Genomic DNA, 23,099 nt, shown 5'->3' on the forward strand with positions numbered 1-23,099 from the left:
CCATAGGTTGGTGTAGATGTGATCATAAAGTGGGGCATTGGATAGGACTCGAGTTTGTCTTACTTTTGTCAGTATTTTTATTGAGTGACAACTAGGTGCTTTTGTCCTAACGGAAGATATTGTATACAATTTGTGTGCGGTGTGCAATCTGCTGAAGCAGTACTTACAATCCAGAGCATAAACATGATGTTCACAGTGGTCTAATTTGTTTTCCCTGGGGCACTCAACACGGATCTGTATTTATTAAAAACCCAGGGTCCTCTGCACTATTATATTATCATGCACACCTTAATGGTCCTCCTCAACGAATAAGCAGATGGCGTTGCCGTGGCGACTTGGTGCCTGTCATTCTAATGTTGTGTCCTTGGTGGAGGAGAGTTTGTGTAACTTTGTTATTTTCCCAGAACACAGACAGACCACGGCCTGGCCAAAACAACCCACTCTGGGGATAGAGACTGTCTGATACAGATTATATATTTAAAAAAAAAAAATAGATGTGCCCTGTCCGCTTGGCTTTTTTTGGTTGGGTTGCCATGGAAACTACAGTAAGGATCCATCCCTAAATTATCGTGAAAGAGTGGCCGCGTGTCTTCTGAGACGTTTTTGATGTCCAGTTAACAATTCAGAGAGAGAGAGAGAGAGAGAGAGAGAGAGAGAGAGAGAGAGAGAGAGAGAGAGAGAGAGAGAGAGAGAGAGAGAGAGAGAGAGAGAGAGAGAGAGAGAGAGAGAGAGAGAGAGAGAGAGAGAGAGAGAGAGAGAGAGAGAGAGAGAGAGAGAGAGAGAGAGAGAGAGAGAGAGAGTGTGAACATGAAAGCATTGTAATGCATTTATCTAGCTACTTTGCATCTTCCAATATTTGGTCATATTAGATATGAGTTTTTATTGTGTAAACCAGAGAAGCGGGCCTATAAAAACATTCCAAAGCACCAACATGTCTACATAAATTTCAATCAGATATTTATTGAAGTTACATTATAGGGTTCAGATGGAAAAAAAGACAGTGGCTTTTATGATGCTGTTTTGCAAACCACATTTGGCATTGAAAGGTTTTTGGCTGCAATGTCCTGAATAACCTTGCTGCCCATTCTTTGGTTATGCCAGTGTATTTCTAAATGGTAAAAAACAGTAAATCTCTGTCGTCATCTGATATACAATTTAAACAAACTTCTACTGCACGCCATGACTTTGGATAGACTTTGGATACACCAGTATATAGACAAACCAAACTGGATTAGATATCTCAACTATAACACCAGGCACAGGGACTACAGTACTAACGATCACACAATGGCACATTTGTCGGTTCAGCTGGTCTTCCTTGCATTCTTCTTCTTTGGTGTCTGCTTTTTGGCAGAGGGCTCTGGCTGTTTTGGGGGCTCTGGCTGGACTGGTGCTTCTACTTGAGCTGGAACCTGTGCTGGTGCTTCTACCTGTGAGAGAGCCTGTGCTGGTGATTCTACCTGTGAGAGAGCCTGTGCTGGTGCTTCTACCTGTGAGGGAGCCTGTGCTGGTGCTTCTACCTGTGAGGGAGCCTGTGCTGGTGCTTCTACCTGTGAGAGAGCCTGTGCTGGTGCTTCTACCTGTGAGGGAGCCTGTGCTGGTGCTTCTACCTGTGAGGGAGCCTGTGCTGGTGCTTCTACCTGTGAGGGAGCCTGTGAGCTGGTGCTTCTACCTGTGAGGGAGCCTGTGCTGGTGCTTCTACCTGTGAGGGAGCCTGTGCTGGTGCTTCTACCTGTGAGGGAGCCTGTGCTGGTGCTTCTACCTGTGAGGGAGCCTGAGCTGGTGCTTCTACCTGTGAGGGAGCCTGTGCTGGTGCTTCTACCTGTGAGGGAGCCTGTGCTGGTGCTTCTACCTGTGAGGGAGCCTGAGCTAGTGCTTCTACCTGTGAGGGCCTGACCTGTGAGAGAGCCTGAGCTAGTGCTTCTACCTGTGAGGAGCCTGTGCTAGTGCTTCTACCTGTGAGGGAGCCTGTGCTGGTGCTTCTACCTGTGAGGGAGCCTGTGCTGGTGCTTCTACCTGTGAGGAGCCTGTGCTGGTTCTTCTACCTGTGAGAGAGCCTGTGCTGGTGCTTCTATCTGTGATGGAGCCTGTGCTGGTGCCTTTGCATGTGCTGTTTCCTCTGCCTGTACTTGTGCTGAGGCCTGTGTTGGTTCAGAGATGTTCTGGGTCTCAGCCGGTTCTGTAGACTCTGGCTCTTCCTCGCTGTCAGAGTCATCGTCATCATTGTCTCCTGTTGACGGGGCCAGTAGAGAGGCGGCGAACTCCGCCAGCCTGTTCTGCTCAGCTCTCAGACGGGCCATCTCCTCTGTCATCTCTGGCTCCTCAACAATATCCATGAGGCTGTGGACTGGTTCAGGGGCCTGCTCCTGTGTCTCGTCCTTGGGTGTCTCCTCGGGGGCATTAGGGGTTTGACGGATGCCTTTGATCTTGGAATACAGAATCTTCCTCTCATCCTGGAGTGCTCGGCAGAGCCTCTCCAGCTTGTCAATCTTCACAACGAACATCTCATACTCATTCTCCTTCAGAGTCCTCTGTGGGAAAAGAGAGTGAATCAGAGAGTCAGGGACACTGTTGTTCATGCAGTTAAACTGTAGGCCGCCATTGTAAATAAGAATTTGTTTTTAACTTACTTGCCTAGTTAAATAAAGGTAAAATACATTTTTACAAATTCAATTAAATAAACTTGTTGTAGCTCATTTGAATAAAGGCTCTCTTTTTTATGTGTTTCAGATAAGTAGTTACCTCTTCAATCATCTCAGAGAGAGCCTTGTTAGTGCTCTCAAATCTGGTCTTCCAAACAGTTGACTCTTTGTCTAGTTTCTTCATCTTCTTTGTCATCTATGAAGCAAAATATTTGTTGGGTTAAAACATATCTGAAAATAAATGTAGCCTTCATCGTTTTGAACATGTTTGATAGAAGCTTCTATCCCTCCAGAAAATAGTTGTTTTCTCATTTCAGGATGATGCTGACCTTATATCACCTCCGAGCACTTGGCCCTAAAAATACACTGTATATTGTAAGGAACAATGATTTTATTTATTTTTTTAAATACCTTCTCCATTTCATTTTTGAAGCTGGCATACACATCGTTGCTCTTAGACAACGTAGTCTGGAACTCTTCAAACTTCTGGGAGTACAGAACAAGCTGCAGAGAAACAGAGAAATTGATTTCAGGAGATTGCATGTTGACTTCACATGTAGCAATAATATGCATCTATTCACACCCGGGAACAATCAGATCTATGATTTTAACATATTTTCAAACCAGAAACAAATGTTCTAAACTTTAGAGGGAGATGAGAGAGAGAGAAAGAGCCAGGGGGGGGTTCAGCAAACATTTGGTAATTCATGAGGGGGCTGACAATTTTTTTCCTCTGTGTATATTTTCCACGGGAACAAATAAGCACTTCCAATAAGGTCACTTATTGTTGGTATGCCTTGCCAGGCAGTCTGTCCAGCTAGAGTTAACAGGCTAATCTCTGGAGGCCCTCAGGGGAAAGCAGTATTGCAGACACAGTCAGTCTCCAATATTCAAACATGTCTCTGCAAGCCACCCTGTTTAACTGAGATCAACTGATTATATTTTGAAGCTACTGGTTTGGCACAAAAGCAAAACAAATGACTTGACACACTTTATAAAAGAGGAAAGGCTTTTAGTTTGAATATGTTTTGTATTTCAGATCAGTTTCTGTCTGAAGGCTGACTCGGCCATTTCTTTGTGTGATCTAAATCTGTCTGTTACTGGACAGAGAAATTCAGTTTGACATTCCCACGTAAATTAGATTGGAAATGTGACATGGCTTGGTACCCATATGTAATGAATCGTATGGGTACTGAAATGCAATATTAACTTCATTGATGTTTTAATATGACTTTGTCATTTGATTTAGTTGGGAGCCAGGCTAAGGTTTCTATTGTGAAAACCCAAGGCTTTACATAATGGCAAGGTTTCTCTGCAATTAATTATAACCATATGAACTGTCAGCGATAAATGCTTTTCCGATGGATTCATAAATTATTTTTGTATGATTTATCATTTATTAACATGGTGTGTGTCAGCCCAACTAATTTCATTGTTTAATTTGCTTGCACCCAAACAATGATTGTACCACATCCAATAAACATAGCAATTGTAATTTTATCATAATAATCAATGGTACTGGAGTATGCACTCAATGTTCCAACAGCAAAACAGTGCTGCATTGCATTGATGCAATCATCAACTTTATCGACTCCATGTCACATTAATTGCAAAGCAAGAGTTTTTTCGTATCCCCATGATGCAGTGGGTCATGCTGCTGGTTCAGGGAGAGGAAGTTGCTCTTGCCTTGCCTGCTGCTATCATGGGAATTATGACTGCTCTCTTTGCTGGTTTGACCGTGTAAAAAAAAAATGCGTACAGTAGCTCAGCTAACAGGGGTTCCTTCCTTTCATATTAAATGCTATGTACATTAAGCCATATAGTTATAAGAGAGGAGAAATACGATTTGGGATTACTCTCAAATGAGGGGGTCACTTTGCCAATGTTTGGGGTGATATATTGGCTTGGACCAATATTGAAGGGCTTTAGATCCCAATGGACAAATACACAGAAATAGATTAGTTGTCTTTTAAAGGCCCAGTGCAGTCGAACATCTGTTTCCCTGTGTTTTGTATCATATTGTACAACAGCTGATGAAACTAACATTGTAAAAGTGTAAAAATATGTTATCAGCGTTATTTCCTAATAGTTGCTGGTTGAAAATACAATCTACACAGGACCTTCTAATCAACAGGTTATGCATAGGTGGAGTTTTTGCTTGCCTGGTGACATCGCCAGGTGCTTTAAGTTAATATAGACAAATAACAGAGAGAGTTCCAAAACTCTCCGCCAACAACAGCTAGTTTTCAGATTACATATGCCTCCCACGCCCCACGCAGATCACTCCCAAAAATTCTTGCTTGAGATTTTACCATTTTAATGGAAAAGTTTTACAGTAAGGTACTTAACTGTAACTGAGAAATTATTTGATATTGAGATAAAAAATGTATGCATTGGGCCTTTAAAACACATTGAGCAATCCAGAGGACCTTAATGGGACTGTGCTTGCCTTTGGTAGGCTTGGACCTGAAAGAAAAGGTTTGAATAAGAGTGCTTGGCACCATATTGGATATATTCACCTGAGCCTGCATGACTGTCTCCTGCTCTCTCAGAAGTTTAGCTTGTAGTTTCCACTCAGCTGCGTGTACCAGTAACTGGTTAAAAACAAAACACACGCAAAGCACAAATGTACCTTTTTCTTCAACTGCAACTCTTGCTCCTTCAATGTGTAGCATTTCTTTGTTTTGTCAATTGCCTCCCTAAGCAGCTAACAACAGAGACAGTGAATGGTTACAATACTCATTTGTGTGAGCATCACATGCACAGTAAGACTTATTGGTTGTATACTTGAAAGTAAACCAGAATTAAAATGTAAGGCAAATGATTCTCAACTACATTGACATTGCTTTACAGTACGTTGTGGGTAAGGTCAGTAAAAGTTGGTTAAAGTATAGTAACTCACGTATTCCTTCTCTCTCTTGTGCTTCTCATCAGCCTCCTGCAGCTGTGCGTGGGCTTGCTCCAGTTTGGCATCAGACAGTTTCTGCTGCAGGTCGTGGTGCTTGAAGATCTTCTCCAAGCTCTGAGTGATAGACAAGGTGAGATTGGACACTTTGGTTTGAGAAGGGCCTCTGAGACATTCTGTACAGGTTATGACTCATCAATTAGGATACATTTCACACTTTTTTATCTAGCTAAAAACCACCACCGCTACCCTATGTCTGTCTATGAGAAATGGTCATAAATGTGTGCCTTGATAAGTAATTAAGACCATTGTTGTTTGCCTACAGTATTTCATTGGGAAGTTCAGATACTTTTTATGATGCCAAGGAGAACAGACAAAATAGTGGGTGGAGGACCAATTAAAACCTGTGACTTACTGAATTATTGTTTCACATTTATCAGGGGAGTAAATGGTTTAAAGTATTGTCTTTATCGGGATTTTTATTATTATTATTATCATCAGGGCACACATTCTGATGAGAATACTGACCCAAGATGAGTTCAATTGCGGAAAATAATTGTTTCTATACATATTGTTTATTTTGCGCGTAAGACTAATCTATTTTCTTTACTATGGGAAATAGCCATATGCATAAACAGTGTGGCATAATTCACAAGTTTTCTGCCAAAAAGAGCAGAGTTCATTTATGTCAATCAGCATTTAGCCAACTATCAAAGGTCAACTTGAATCCATTTTATGTCATAATTGCAATGTATGGATCTAATCACATATTTTAATAAGACACTTTAGATGTTATTTGGATATCAAATAATCATGTCTTTTTGACACTTAAATGTGGTGTCAGGAAAACAACCCCTCACTCAACGTCAACAAAACAAAGGAGATGATTGAGGACTTCAGGAAACAGCAGATGGAGCACCCCCCTATCCACATTGAAGGGACAGCAGTGGAGAAGGTGGAAAGTTCCTGAGCATACACATCACAGACAAACTGAAATGGTCCACCCACACAGACAGTGTGGTGAAGAAGGCGCCAGAGCGCCTCTTCAACCTCAGGAGACTGAAGAAATGTTGCTTGTCATCCAAAACTCTGATACAATTTTACAGATGCACTATCGAGAGCATCCTGTCGGGCTGTATCACAGCCTGGTATAGCAACTGCATCGCCCTCAACCGCAAGCCTCTCCAGAGGGTGGTGCGGTCTGCACAACGCATCACTGGGGGCAAACTACCTGCCCTCCATGACACCTACAGAACCTGATGTCACAGGAAGGCCAAAAAGATCAACAAGGACAACAACCACCCGAGCCATTGCCTGTTCACACCGCTATCATCCAGAAGGCGAGTTCAGTACAGGTGCATCAAAGCTGGGACCGAGAGATTGAAAAACAGCTTCTATCTCAAGGCCATCAGACTGCTAAACAGCAATCGCTAACTCAGAGAGGCTGCTGCCTGCATTGAGACCCAGACACTTTAATAAATGGATCACTAGTCACTTTAAACAATTCCACTTTAAATAATGGCACTTTAATAATGTTTACATATCTTACATTACTCATATCACATGTATATACTGTATTTTATACCATCTATTTTACTATGCCTATGCACTTTTACACTTTGCCTATGCCGCTCGGCCATTGCTCATCTTCATACTATATGTACATATTCTCATTCATTGTGTATTAGGTAGTTGTTGGGGAATTGTTAGATTACTTGTTAGATAGCACGGCACCGTCAAACTAGTAGCACAAGCATTTCGCTACACTCGCACTAACCATGTGTATGTAACCAATACAATTTGATTTGAAGTGTTTATACTGACTACAACCAGCAGATGGCACTCAAGACAAATTATTAGAAACTCACAAGTAAAAAAAAAAGTTAAAAATAAGAAATTGAAATCTTCTTCTGTTTTACCACACCAGCTGCAGCTGTGTGTGGGCAGCAGAAGTGGTGCAACAGCCTCAGTGGCAACCAACTGCATGACAGATCCTGTTTTTCGTGCGTCACTTTAGGCTTGTCATTTTCCTGGTGTATTGTTGTGTGATTACATATGACATGCTATAGTGTTATTCAATGAGCGCCCTTGGCTGGCTATATCTCTGACTGTTGATGTGCGTAGGGAGCAATAATACCTCTAAGTGTCTCTGAGTGTCTTTATTCAAAGATCTGACTCAATTCTTTTGTCACAGCTATCTCACTAAACATGACGTACAAGTGTCTACTTCCTGTATAGACTTTTGTTCCTTTTGGGGACAGATTAATTATGATCAATAACAGCTTTGGTTATCAAATGACTCCATGACCGGAGCCTGCATGCATGGTGTTAGTAGGCCAGGAATTTTATTTAACCTTTATTTAACTCGGCAAGACAGTTAAGAACAAATTCTTATTTACATTGACAGCCTAGGAACAGTGGGTTAACACTGTTACTGGCCCAAAACTCTTACCACTAGGCGGCCTGCCACCCCAATGAGAGTGTACAGACATATAACAGTGAGGTTAAGGTTACGTATTCCTGTTGTGTACCTCCTCTCTCTGCTCGTACTGGCTGATGATGTGTTTGAGTTTGTCTGCCAGGTTGGCGTTCTCCAAACACAGCTTGTTGTTGCGGTTACTGTGCTGCTCGATCTGAGCCTGGATGTCTGTCAGTGTGCTCTGGAAGTGAGTGGTGATCTCCCTGCGCTTCTCCTCGTCCTCACGACAACGAGCTAGGGTCTCCTCCTGAGAGATTAAGGGAGGTAGAGAGGGACAAGGAAGGGAGAGAGAGAGAGAAAGAGAGTGGGAGAAGGTGGGAGAGAGAGAGAGACATTCAGAAGCAGGGGCGTATTGGCCATCTGGCATTTCGGGCTAATGCCAGGTGGGCTAGTTCATTTCTATCCCAGTGGGCCTGTCTAACTTGGTTTTTTTTTTGCGCAAAATGATAATTATCTGGCTAATAATGGTGGCCTCAAGGAAAATAATTGGTCAGTTTGGGTGCCTCAGGGAAAAGAATGGGCTGGTGTGTTAGAAATGCCAATGCCAATTTTTGGTCCCATACTGCGCATAGTATAGAGCACATACATGCTTACAGAAAAACCACCCAAAGAATTCCTTTAATATACAAATTGAGGGTATGTGATGTTTAGGGTAATTTAGACCATATTGCTAATGATAATGGATCAGGAGCTATTGCTCCCACAGTCATCCTGTTTGACTGTTTAGGCTTGTATTTCTGTTTTGCCTACTTTTTTCGCCTTATCTCTCCTTTTTTTCTTCATTAGCCACCCTAATTCATCAAGTCTGCAAACCTAAATGTAAAGGTCTGAAGGGGTAAATGGTTATTTATTTATTTATCAATACCTTAAAACTTCTAGGGCTAGGCGTCCCGTCAGCAGGACACCTGTCGACAACTTCCGGTGAAATTGGAGGGCGCGCAATTCAAATAAATAATCAAAGAAATTATGGATATTAAACATTTAGGTACATACAAGTGTCTTATATCAGTTAAAAGTTTAAATGATTGATAATCTAACCGCATTGTCCGATTTACAATAGGCTTTACAGCGAAAGCATGCCATGTGATTGTTTGAGGACGGCGCCCCACATCAAAATATTTTTCAAACAGCACAGGCTTCGTAAAATCACAAATAACGATTAAATATTCACTTCTATTCAATATTCAATCGTTATTTATATCCCAAAAAAATCAGTTTAGTTGGCGCCATAGATTTGAGTAATCCACTCATTCAACATGCAGAGAAAGGAATCCAAAAATCTACCGCTAAACTTTGTTGAAACAAGTCAATCTATGTTTCTATTTAATTTTAGGTACCCTAAAATGTAATTAACCTATAATATTTCATACAGAAAGAAGTATGTTCAATAGAAAACATACGTTGCACGCCACCAGACTGATTTCCAACTCTGACTCCCAGTACCAAAACTCAAAATTCTTCCTCATTTGGGAACAAACAAGCCTGAAACCTTGAACAAAGACAGTTGACATCTAGTGGAAGCCATAGGAATTGCAATCTGGGAGCTGGAATTGCGTAGGACTCATAACTTTCCATTGAAAGAGCATGGGCTCTCTTTGGATTTTCCCCTACCACATCAATTGTGTTATAGTCTCATACATTATTTTAAAATTTCTACAAACTTTAGAGTGTTTTCTATCCAATTTTACCAATTATATGCACATCCTGGCTTCTGGGCCTGAGTAACAGGCAGTTTACTTTGGGCACGTCAGTCAGACAGGAAGTGGAGAAAAATAGACCCTAGCCTGAAAAAGTTTTGAGACCAAAAAATATGTTGCTTAAGAGATTTCATAGGTATGCTGCAATACTGTAAAGGCATTAGCATGCTTCGGTTCGGCTGGTGCCTAGCCAAACTCGGCTAGCCAAACCGAACAAGTGTGCTTGCATACTCCCTTAAAAAACCCTCGCTTGAAAAATAAGAAAAAAGCGGCAATAGTACTGTTTGTCCATTTTGAGACGCCATAGCCAGTATATGCTTCCTGAAAATAGTTTGAATTAATCTAACATAACTCAAGAAATATGTCATTAATTTTGACGTTTTTGCTAAAAAGATCTTAGTCGCGTTTGGTGCAGTATTTTTCAATGAAAAAAATTGCATGAAAACAAGTCATCTCTCATTGAATGACAACAAAGACTTTATTGAGGAACGCCTACTGTTGACCAATCACCGACGAATGGGCGTAGACTTCAGTTCCAAACTTCAGCTTGCCTCCAGAAAAATGTTGTGTGCCACCAAAACCCGCTTTTTTTTCACATCCATGGGCTTATTAACACTAAATAAAACAATTACATTATTAATAAAACATTATTTTTGTTTTAACAATGGCAATGCTAGCTATTCTCTATTGGAATTTGAAAGGCCGAAACTGTCCTATTAAACATTCCAGTTTGCTTGATATCCTAGCAAGAAATCAGGTTGATACAGCAATGCAACACACTTGATTCAAAAGGACGGACATAGAAAAGAGAACCATTTGTTCAAACTGACTGCTTTTTCATAAGCCCCAAACATAACTAAAGGTGTAATCATTATGATACACAAGAAACTAAAAATGATCATCTTGGTTAAAGGCGGCGACCAAGAATGCATTATCCCTTTATTTATGGATAGAAAATGGCCTTTATTAATATGTACGCTCCAAATTCATATGATCCTATGATTTCTAATTCTCTGAACAGCATATTGTTAGAACTTAATTCCATCTGGTTATTGGGACAGACATGAATGCAATTTTGGACATGTGGGACAACTTTAATAAGACCAAATATACAATCCATATGCAACCAAGGCTCTCTAGCATATACTCTCTGATTAGAATCTCATTGATGTCTGGTGAGTACATCATTTTAAAACAAAAGAGTACAATTCAGAGGGGTTGGGTTAAATGCGAATGACAAATTTCAGTTGTACAACGGACTAGGTACCCTTTCCTTTTTCCTTTCCTTTTCTACTGAAACAGGCATAAATTATTCTCACAAATCAATTTCATACAATTATCTGCACCTGTAATTTCTTTAATTAAGAAAATGGACATTAGACATATGCGCTTTCTGACCACCACGCTTACTACTGCCAACTTCAAATTTCTGAATCCCCTAAAAGAGCCACAAGATGGAGTTTCAACATTTCAGTACTACAAAAGCCTACATTCTGTGATCAATTTGAAATTGAACAAGATTCTATGGGATGCCACCAAAGGTTTTATTAAAAGAATGCAACCGCATTTGTATCTGGGTTAAATAAATCACAATTAAAGGAAATATATTTGGAAATGTTGTGTTAGAACATTTTCAACACTCTTTTCAGACCAGGTAGCTATTACTCTTTCCAAAGTCAAGACAAAACTTCATTTATTGATACGACGGAGAGCAGAATTTTCCATCCATCAAATAAGACTCAACCATTACTTCCATGGTGATCATCCCAGTCGTTTACTGGCCAACAAGCTACGCAGTCATGATCAATTAGCTGATATAGCAACTATTGCATCTAAAACAGGGGAATTATGATCAGAACTCAGATTAATCCATCACAGATTCTCCCGCTTCTATAAAGAACTGTACACAACCGATTTTAAATCTACACCAAGCAAGACTAAGTCATTTATAATATAATGAAGAACTCTTCTTCTCTCATCAGAGGAAACCACCTCGCTGGGAGCACAAATCTCTATCAATGAATTCAAAGGGGCATTGGATATCATGAATAAAGGCTAATCACCTGGATGGGACAGTATTCCTCCTGAGGTCTATTTAAAATGTTGGAATCAATTAGGTCCACTATTGCTCGTAATTATTTATACAGCCATTCACGAAGGTTAATTTGGGAGAAATGTGTATACAGGACTAATTTAGCTTTTATTTAAAAAAGGTGTTCTCACTATTGCTCCCTTTCTTTGATACACACATATATTAAACTGTTTTCTAAAATGTTGTTGTCCCATCTTGAGACTTACCCAAATTGGTTCAAAGCGAGTTTGTTAAAAAGTGTTTATTCTCAGATAACCTCTGTTGACTATTACATATCTTAGATGCTTCATCAGAAACAACAGCTCCTTGGGCTGTATTATCTCTCGACGCAGAAAAAGCTTTCGATAGACTAGAATGGTCATATCTCTGGTCTGTCTTGGAACATATGGGAATTGGCTCCAATTTCATTAATATGATTGAAATACTATATGCCAATCCCTCAGCCATAGTTATAACAGACAATATCTGTTCTGCTTCGTTCAGAGTCACTAGAAGCAGCAGACAAGGCGATCCAATTTTGCCTCTGTTATTCTTACTATCCATGGAACATCTGGCCCAGGCAATTCGTCTATCAACGGAAATAACACAAATGTCCTTAAAATCTGATCACTTCATCTCATTATGCGCAGACAATATTTTTTACTTTATCCAGCCAATGTATCTCAATTGTCCCAAAACAAATTGAAACTCATGGATAAATTCAGCCTAATCTCAAGCTATAAAATGTCTCTACCCAAATCATCCCTACTGCCTCTCAAAACTCCAATGGATGACTCCATTTCTACTTATGGAATCCCAATTGTTTTAAATATTTGGGAAAATATACATTTCCTTCCTTAGATAAAACCATTGCCAGAACTTTAACAGAACGCTCAAATCAATTCAATCCAATCTCAGTAGATGGAATAATATCCCAGTTTCTTTAACTGACAGAATATCTATTGTCAAAATGAATATATTGGCAAGGCTGAATTTCTGTAGTTCAATGCTTCCCATGGCTTCTCCTTCTGGCTATTGGGATAAAATTCACAGTGCTGTTTCAAAATGTATATGGGAAGGTAAATGGTCCCGCATACAATTAACACATTTACAAAGATGGAAATACGTAGGAGGACTATCCGTACCAAACTGTAAATTGTATTTCCAGGGACTAGCATTTCACCCCATCTGCAAAATTGAAAAAAAAAAATGTAACTGGAATCAAAATGTCATGCCCATACTCTAATACAGTGCCTTGCGAAAGTATTCGGCCCCCTTGAACTTTGCGACCTTTTGCCACATTTCAGGCTTCAAACATAAAGATATAAAAGTGTATTTTTTTGTGAAGAATCAACAACAAGTGGGACACAATCATGAAGTAGAACGACATTTATTGGATATTTCAAACTTTTTTAACAAATCAAAAACTGAAAAATTGGGCGTGCAAAATTATTCAGCCCCTTTACTTTCAGTGCAGCAAACTCTCTCCAGAAGTTCAGTGAGGATCTCTGAATGATCCAATGTTGACCTAAATGACTAATGATGATAAATACAATCCACCTGTGTGTAATCAAGACTCCGTATAAATGCACCTGCACTGTGATAGTCTCAGAGGTCCGTTAAAAGCGCAGAGAGCATCATGAAGAACAAGGAACACACCAGGCAGGTCCGAGATACTGTTGTGAGGAAGTTTAAAGCCGGATTTGGATACAAAAAGATTTCCCAAGCTTTAAACATCCCAAGGAGCACTGTGCAAGCGATAATATTGAAATGGAAGGAGTATCAGACCACTGCAAATCTACCAAGACCTGGCCGTCCCTCTAAACTTTCAGCTCATACAAGGAGAAGACTGATCAGAGATGCAGCCAAGAGGCCCATGATCACTCTGGATGAACTGCAGAGATCTACAGCTGAGGTGGGAGACTCTGTCCATAGGACAACAATCAGTCGTATATTACACAGATCTGGCCTTTATGGAAGAGTGGCAAGAAGAAAGCCATTTCTTAAAGATATCCATAAAAAGTGTCATTTAAAGTTTGCCACAAGCCACCTGGGAGACACACCAAACATGTGGAAGAAGGTGCTCTGGTCAGATGAAACCAAAATTGAACGTTTTGGCAACAATGCAAAACGTTATGTTTGGCGTAAAAGCAACACAGCTCATCACCCTGAACACACCATCCCCACTGTCAAACATGGTGGTGGCAGCATCATGGTTTGGGCCTGCTTTTCTTCAGCAGGGACAGGGAAGATTGTTAAAATTGATGGGAAGATGGATGGAGCCAAATACAGGACCATTCTGGAAGAAAACCTGATGGAGTCTGCAAAAGACCTGAGACTGGGACGGAGATTTGTCTTCCAACAAGACAATGATCCAAAACATAAAGCAAAATCTACAATGGAATGGTTCAAAAATAAACATATCCAGGTGTTAGAATGGCCAAGTCAAAGTCCAGACCTGAATCCAATCGAGAATCTGTGGAAAGAACTGAAAACTGCTGTTCACAAATGCTCTCCATCCAACTTCACTGAGCTCGAGCTGTTTTGCAAGGAGGAATGGGAAAAAATGTCAGTCTCTCGATGTGCAAAACTGATAGAGACATACCCCAAGCGACTTACAGCTGTAATCGCAGCAAAAGGTGGCGCTACAAAGTATTAACTTAAGGGGGCTGAATAATTTTGCACGCCCAATTTTTCAGTTTTTGATTTGTTAAAAAAGTTTGAAATATCCAATAAATGTCGTTCCACTTCATGATTGTGTCCCACTTGTTGTTGATTCTTCACAAAAAAATACAGTTTTATATCTTTATGTTTGAAGCCTGAAATGTGGCAAAAGGTCGCAAAGTTCAAGGGGGCCGAATACTTTCGCAAGGCACTGTATGTTACAATAATGCCTTGCGATCTGGAGGGTGGCCTTTTGCATCCCCCCAATGGTCCAAATATGGAATTCGTACCCTTATCAATATCATGGATGGTAATGGTTTGAGATCATTCTAAGATTTGAACGACACACACATTACCAGGCAACTCCTTCTTTTCTATATTTACAACTATGGAAAGCCAACTACCATCCAATGATGGGATTTATAAATAAAGTATCTGTGCTCCTGAAAGGACTGATCTCCATAATATGTATTATTATGTATTATTATTATTCTGAGCTAGCCATTACAAAACCGTAGTCCACAAATCTCATTGAATCTCAACCACCTTTTAACTGGAACAGAGTATGGAGAAATATTAACTTGGCATCCCGTACTCTGAACCAACAATTTATACATTTTAAGTTTGTTCACAGACTGTATTTAACAACAAGGAAACATTTTACGATTAAATTGGCACCAACTCCCTATCTGTTCCCTGCATCCCCTACATCAGGTAGGCACATTCCTTCATATGATGTGGGAGTGCCCTGCAGTTGAATGCTTCTGGGGCAAAGTTACAAAATGAATTTCGAAGTGCATGAATTTAAATATTCAATGCTTTGCTTCTATTATGTTACTTAACGATGATAGTCCCTTGAATCTCTCCATCAATCAGAGAAGATTACTGCTGGCAGACAGCACTCACTCTCTCCCATTTAACCAGTGGATACAGTTACTACTAGATGTTATAATATCAGAATTATCGACAGCGAAAATAAATGGTGCTAGTCAAGGAACAACTGAGGCCTGGACAAATATACGTGACTCTGTAAAGAATAATATAATGCGCTGGGGTTTTATATGTAGGTATTTCTTTGATTGTTTTTTGTACCTGTAAACCCCACTCTGAAAAAATAAACTAAATATAACATGTGTCAAAAAAAACATTCAGTTGCTGGGGTCAGGATTGTGAAATGCCAGTTTCCAGACTTAGCTTACTGAGAAGTGAACCAAGCATTGCCAGAGTTTCTAAAGACATGGCTGTTTATTTGACTGTGTTTACAAATGACACAGGCATAAGCTCCAACATGGGAAATGTACTGTAGCGCAATTACACCCACCGATAAGTGCACAAATACAGAGCTCTTACAACTAAAGGAGCAAAGCACATTAATGCCAAGCCTCCTCAGACTCTCGCTTACATCATGAGCTACCAGATGACAAGACATGATCTTCCACTTTCAACAGCTGTCCCATTCCAATTCAGATGAGCACATTTTGATTAACTTTTGTTAGCATGTAGGATTCTTGTTTGTATATTGTTTGTTTGATTGATTTAGGATGTATAAAGAGCTGGCTATTTACACAAATCTGCATATTAATCGATTATACCCAACAGTCAAATGATCATCCTAACTCTGCTTTAACCCTGATTTCCTCTATATCTTGAAATGTGAAGATGCTAGAAGGAGCAGAAAGAGATGGGTCAAGGCATTAGAGCCTCTTTCTCTCGCCTTTGATTTATAGTCGAAGAGCAGATGCCACAAAAGCCCAATGAAACCATCCTTCTTGTCAAAGAGCCGCGTCACTGGTGCCCTGTGTCTGAGGGGTCTCCTCTCTGAGTGGGAATCACACACACACACACACACACACACACACACACACACACACACACACACACACACACACACACACACACACACACACACACACACACACACACACACACACACACACACACACACACACACACACACACACACACACACACACACACACACACACACACACACACACACACACACACACACACACACACACACACACACAGTGCTTTGTGGCGGTGAGAGACGAGAGAGGGAGAGCGACATGGAGTCCAATTACCTCCCAAGGGGAGCAGAACAGGAGATTCAATAGGTCCCAGAGATTGTGTAAGGGTTGCACAATAGATAGGACACTGATCCAGTAGAAACGGACTATTTGTTTACAGATCATTGAGCATTATGCCATTGACTTATAGGGTGATTTATGATTCATAAACAAATCAAATGGCCAAACTGTGTACATAATTATTGGCTGTGAATCAAAGGATAAGTGAACAGCGGTTTCATTTATGTTGATTAAGGCATAAACTTGATCAATACCTAGAGTTTAGCTAAAGAGGTTTCACCTTTTGAGAGGATGAACAGCAGTGGCAATGTGTCAACTCACAATAGAAAGCTTTCATTGTGCTAAACCTGTGACCTTTGCTAAAATTAGGTAGTGCCATTGGTCATGCTCTTTCTGTGAAATGTTACACATGAGCCACTTATAATGGGATGACTAAACATACCGTATGTCAATCTATTATTTATAGATGTAACAGGACACTCACCCATGTAAGGCCTAATTGAGATATGACCCCCTCACATTGAGATCCCTCTGACTCAGGGTAGAGAGTCAAGGCGTTTTGGGAGTGGCGCCTTTAAGCATCCAACTTTTCGAATGACAATACCAGTAGAATGTATTTTTTAAGCACATTTCTACAGTGGGGTAAAGACATTTGAATTCAATCACTTTTTGACAGCACCCCTTTAATTTGAATGAAACCTTCCATACATATTTGCCCATGCCAAACCATTCAAGAGATAAAGCTGCTCAAAGTTTACCTATTTTGCATATCCCTCCATACAATGAGACATCCATGTCTTAGATTAGATTAGATAGATTGATTGAACAACTTTTTTTTTAATATACATTTTGTCATATTTTTACCTTTAACGTCAATTTTTTGTTAAAAAAATTGGAAACTCCGATTTTTCATATTTACAGATGTTGTAGCTTTGACCCTATTTTACATAATCTGAGGTTTTTGTGTTGTGTCTGCCATCAGTTGAGACACAACATGCTTTTGAATATAGGGTGGCTGATAAATGTACTAAAATTGGAATAAAATCGAAATTACAACTTTCAAATGGTACCACAAAGATGGGTAGATGTCTACACATAAGATAATGTAGCCTTGAATGCAAATATGTGTGGTTTAAATTATACTGTCAATCCTCCATAGGAAACCTATTGAAATCATAGAAATATAGATTTACAGTTTTTTTCGATTGCTAAACGACAGTGGGCACAACTGGAGTCACATGTGCAAAACTCTAACTACAGTCTGCACTACCAACAGTCACCTGAGCTAAACAGTTCACATCACCTGCAAAACTCATTCCAAGCAACACAACTCTTAACACATGGCTCAAAACACGCTCAGTGCAGCCAAACACTATGCACAACCCTCACTGAGATAACACACACTGTCACTCAGAACACACTGAGAGTAAAAACACTAGCATCAAACACCAATACAGAAAATACAAACTTTTCATCTAGTAATACTTTATACTTTACAAAGTAATATTTTCTTCAAAGAAAAGAGTGACATTATTTCACATGATTTATAATTTTTTTTAGAACATAACAATTCTTTAAGGTAAATGAAAATTAGCCGTTTGCTTCAATAGTCTGTAGTAATTTACGGAATTACAGTAATGAGAAAAAAAAGGTAGAAACTAAAAGTACATATTGTAATTCGAACAAATAATTGAGGGGCTAATCCTGCCTCTCTCTAGCATCAGGCCACAGGTTTTCTTCAACATCACATCTAATGTTTTCTCTTGCCATGCACCTGGGGAAGAACCTTCTGGAGTGCCTTATCCATCCCTGGCAGTCCTCTGGACTCGTGTCCTCACATCCGGCACGCATGGCTTCCAAAAGAGACATTTGGTCATGTGGGTGGTGACCAAACACTTTCCACCTCCAGGCAGAGAAAAACTCCTCAATTGGGTTGAGGAATGGTGAATATGCAGGCAGGTACAAAACCATAAATCTGTGATGTGCTGCAAACCAATCTGTGACAGCTGCAGAGTGGTGAAAAGCAACGTTATCGCAAACTATGACAAAAACTTGGGGTTTCTTACTGGCTCCCCTGTTCTGCTGACACTAGCTGAGCATAGAGCTGTTCTAGGAAAGCTATAAGCCTTTCTGTGTTGTATGGGTCAAGGTTAAATCCAGCTTCATCGATAAATACAAATGAATGTGGTCTTTCCAGTGCTTCCACCTCCATTACTCTCTGAAAAACAGTAAGTGCACAGTTTTACTGTAGAAATGCTAGTGTTTTTTTTTACTGTAAATATTTTGTATAGCTGTGTACGTAACCTCAGACGTCTTACCTGGACATATTGGTATCTTTGCTCTTTTACCCGTTCACTGTTTCTCTCGAACGGTACAGTGTATAACTGTTTCATTGTAACTTGGTGTTTCTTTAGGACTCGAGCAATAGTTGTTGTGCTGACAGAATTAACATTTTCAAATATATCATTATCAGCTAGCACTCTGTCTTGAATCTCCCGCAGTTTTATTGCATTGTTGTCAACAATAGCATTTTCCTGCGCATCTGAAAATATTTTTCCTCTTCCCCCTGTTGGGGGCAGCCTTTGGGTCCTGTTGTAAAAATATATTTTACAGTCAAACTTACTGTAATATATATCTGTGTAAATATTCTATAATTGCAATACAAAATAGATTCCTGTAATGTTTTCATTTACTGTAAGGATGTAACTCTCACCTGTTTGCATGATGGAAAATTCGCATTACAGATGCCACTGTGGATCTTTGCAGATTGGGTTGCACCCTCAACCCTGCCTCTCTCAATGAGAGACCATGGTTCATGACATGGTCTATAAGTGTAGCCCTTATTTCATCTGAAATAACAGCTCTTTGTCTTCTTTGTCTTCCTCCACGCATCCGCCCTCTCCCTCCACGAACCCATCTTCCTTGTTCCATATCCAAAATGAGTCTTTCTGAGCTCTACCTATATATACTGTAATATGTGTGTGTGTTCACTAACAAGTCTAAAACAAGACACCTGCTTAGCCTTTCAGCTGAAATTGCATTCAGCAGTGTTTGAAAGGCACAAGGCTGAAATCTATTCTGTTTTGAATGTGTGGTTCACAGTTTTGACAGCAGTGTGTTAGCATTTGAACAAAGTGCTGTAAATCCACAGTGTTGTGCAGGTTGTGGTTAAAGTCATGGGATAAGTGTGTAGAGTTTTGAAAACTGTGTTCAAGCAATGAAAAACGAACTAGAGTTTGGTCCACATGAACTGCTGCTGTGCAGACTTTAGTTAGAGTTTTGCACATGTGACTCCAGTTGTGTCCACTGTCGTTTAGCAATCGAAAAAAACTGTAAGTTGAAATTGGACGGTGGGTGGGTGGACTGGTGGCTATCTTTGTGGTTGTAATTAGAAGTTACAATTTCAATTCAATTTCAATGGTGTACCAGCTAAATTACAGTGGTCTGAAGGGATATATCCATTCTATTAATTATATTTCTATGAATGAAATGACACCCGAGAGCATGTTGTGTCTCAACCGATCAGCACAACACAAAAACCTCAGAGGACGTAAAGTAGGGTCAAAGCAACAACAAATATGATTAGAACAATTTTATTTTTAAAGAAATTATAAAATAGTTTGACAACCCTGTTTGTAGGTGTTTAAGTGATATCAAACTCAACCGTTGATCTTTTCCAGTGATGAAGACATGGATGTCTCATGGAATGGTGGGGTATGCAAAACGGGTCAACTTTGAACACCTTTATCTCCTGAATGTTTTGGCAAAAGTCACTTTCTGACCTCTTCTTCCATTGGCAAACATGTACGAAAAGTTTTGTTTAAATCAAAAGGGATGCTGTCAAAAAGTGATTGAATTGAAATGGATTCATCCAACGAGTATAGTTGACAGGCATTGACAGTAACATTTTCACTCTCCTGCATTTGATGTCTTATTTCCCTCATCAAGTCTATTTGAGTTTCAATACTCACAGCTACCACCAGCAAGACATTAATAGAAACTTTATGGGTAATGGGCTTTTTCCATTAATGCACCAGTGTGTCGCCAGTGATTATGTTAATGTGAGCTCTAGTGTTATTTTTTGGGAACTGTGTTTCCATATAGCTAGGGCTGTAACGAGTGCGCTGAGAGTCGGGAAGCAAGTTCAGGGAGTGAGTGTTTTAACTTCTTCGATATAGGGGGCGCTCTTTTAATTTATGGATAAAAAAACGTTCCCGTTTTAAACAAGATATTTTGTCACGAAAAGATGCTCGACTATGCATATAATTGACAGCTTTGGAAAGAAAACACTCTGACGTTTCCAAATCTGCAAAGATATATCTGTGAGTGCCACAGAACTGATGCTACAGGCGAAACCAAGATGAAATTTCAAACAGGAAATGCCCCAGATTTTGAATGCGCTTTGTTCCAATGTCTCCTTATATGGCTGTGAATGCGCAAGGAATGAGCCTACACTTTCTGTTGTTTCCCCAAGGTGTCTGCAGCATTGTGACGTATTTGTAGGCATATCATTGGAAGATTGACCATAAGAGACTACATTTACCAGGTGCTCCGGTTGGTGTCCTCCGTTGCAATTATTGTGTAATCTCCAGCTGCGTGTATTTTACCATTTGCTTCAGAGGAGAAACCAAACTGCCACGAATGACTTATCATCGAATAGAAATGTGAAAAACACCTTGAGGATTGATTCTAAACAACGTTTGCCATGTTTCTGGCGATATTATGGAGTCAATTTGGAAAAAAGTTTGGCGTTGTAATGACTGAATTTTCGGGGTTTTTTCTTAGCCAAACGTGATGAACAAAACGGAGCGATTTCTCCTACACAAATAATCTTTTTGGAAAAACTGAACATTTGCTATCTAACTGAGAGTCTCCTCATTGAAAACATCCGAAGTTCTTCAAAGGTAAATGATTTTATTTGAATGCTTTTCTTGTTTTTGTGAAAATATTGCCTGCTGAATGCTAGGCTTAATGCTATGCTAGCTATCAATACTCTTACACAAATGCTTGTGTAGCTATGGTTGAAAAGCATATTTTGTAAATCTGAGATGACAGTGTTGTTAACAAAAGGCTAAGCTTGTGAGCCAATATATTTATTTCATTTCATTTGCGATTTTCATGAATAGTTAACGTTGCGTTATGGTAATGAGCTTGAGGCTAATTACGCTCCCGGATACGGGATTGCTCGAAGCAACAGGTTAATAAATAAACGTAATATCATACAAAACAAGAAAACACAAACAACACAGACATGACACAGAAACAGAAACAATGACGCCTGGGGTGTCACATCTGCTCCTGCCACACCCCCTAGTGGTCATCCGGTGTCTGCTTGACCTGTAGCCATTCCCTCAGCCATTCCCTACACTCTCCCCCCTCCCTTTTGTTTGTGTGGTTGGAGATGGGTGTGCGGGAGTCAGAGCAGATCCCTACCAGCTACAACTCATTCCATTATCAAGACCTCTACAAATACTCAGTTCTGCCACTTCCACTCTGCCAGATCGTAATCTCTGCTCAGTCAGTTTAAGCTTCTAGCCATTATTATTATTCAAGATCCTGTTACCCTGCTGTACCTGCTTCCCTGCTTGACGCTGTTTATCCTCTCACTGCAGTTTTGCCGCCCTGATTCTGTCTCCTGTTCCACATCTCACCACCCTGCTACTCTGTTCTGGACTCAACATGACACGCAGGTGATGACACGCAGGTGCGCGTAACGATGGTGACAGGTGTGTGCCGTAATGAGCAGCCTGGTGACCTAGAGGCCATAGAGGGAGCACACGTGACAAGGGTTGACACTAGAGAGTTTTGAAGAGCAGAATGAACAATCTCTGCAACATCAGGACAGTTATTTGTGAGAAGGTGTTAACTGTGCCATTCAACAATCTAGGGTTGGCTGAGGTTGAGCTGTAGCAGAGTGGGTGTGTGCAGTTAAAATTGACAAAAGAAACACATTTATTTCCACAAGGCTGTGGGGTGAGACAGGGATGCAGTATGAGCCCCACCATCTTAAACATATATATCAACGAATTGGCGAGGGCACTAGAACAGTTTGCAGCACCCGGCCTCACCCTGCTAGAATCTGAAGTCAAATGTCTACTGTTTGCTGATCTGGTACTTCTGTCCCCAACCAGGGAGGGCCTACAGCAGCACCTAAATCTTCTGCACAAATTCTGTCAGACCTGGGCCCTGACAGTAAATCTCAGCAAGACAAAAATAATAGTGTTCCAAAAAAGGTCCACTTGCCAGGACCACAAATTCAATCTAGACATCGTTGCCCTAGAGCACATAAACAATATCTACCTTGGCATAAACATCAGCACCGCAGGTAACTTCCACAAAGCTGTGAACAATTTGAGAGACTAGATAAGAAGGGCCTTCTACGGCATCAAAAGGAACATAAAATTCAACAAAATCCAGGAAAGAGCTGTTAAAATCTACAACAACAACCAGCGATTATCACACCTTTCATAACAAAGCCACCCCCTACAGAGAGATTAACCTAGAGAAGAGCCCCCTAAGCAAGATGGTCATGTGGCTCTATTCACAAACAG

General features: G+C 40.3%; 1 protein-coding gene across 2 annotated transcripts in view; it reads right to left on the reverse strand.

Annotated features, from left to right (window-relative positions):
- Nucleotides 1-1,477: 1,477 nt before the first annotated feature.
- Nucleotides 1,478-23,099, reverse strand: part of LOC112217342 (beta-taxilin-like) — a 29,584-nt gene continuing 7,962 nt past the window's right edge. For both annotated transcript variants that reach the window (XM_042300722.1, XM_042300723.1), the window contains exons 5-11: nt 8,079-8,273; nt 5,545-5,664; nt 5,275-5,349; nt 3,054-3,146; nt 2,743-2,838; nt 2,028-2,531; nt 1,478-1,864 (exon numbers count right to left, since the gene is read on the reverse strand). In XM_042300722.1, coding sequence (XP_042156656.1) covers nt 1,637-1,864; nt 2,028-2,531; nt 2,743-2,838; nt 3,054-3,146; nt 5,275-5,349; nt 5,545-5,664; nt 8,079-8,273 — 1,311 coding nt within the window. In that variant the 3' untranslated portion in view covers nt 1,478-1,636. The remainder of the gene's footprint in view (nt 1,865-2,027; nt 2,532-2,742; nt 2,839-3,053; nt 3,147-5,274; nt 5,350-5,544; nt 5,665-8,078; nt 8,274-23,099) is intronic.

The sequence above is a fragment of the Oncorhynchus tshawytscha genome, linkage group LG18 (genome assembly GCF_018296145.1).
Source record: "Oncorhynchus tshawytscha isolate Ot180627B linkage group LG18, Otsh_v2.0, whole genome shotgun sequence".
NCBI classification, from domain to species: Eukaryota; Metazoa; Chordata; class Actinopteri; order Salmoniformes; family Salmonidae; genus Oncorhynchus; species Oncorhynchus tshawytscha.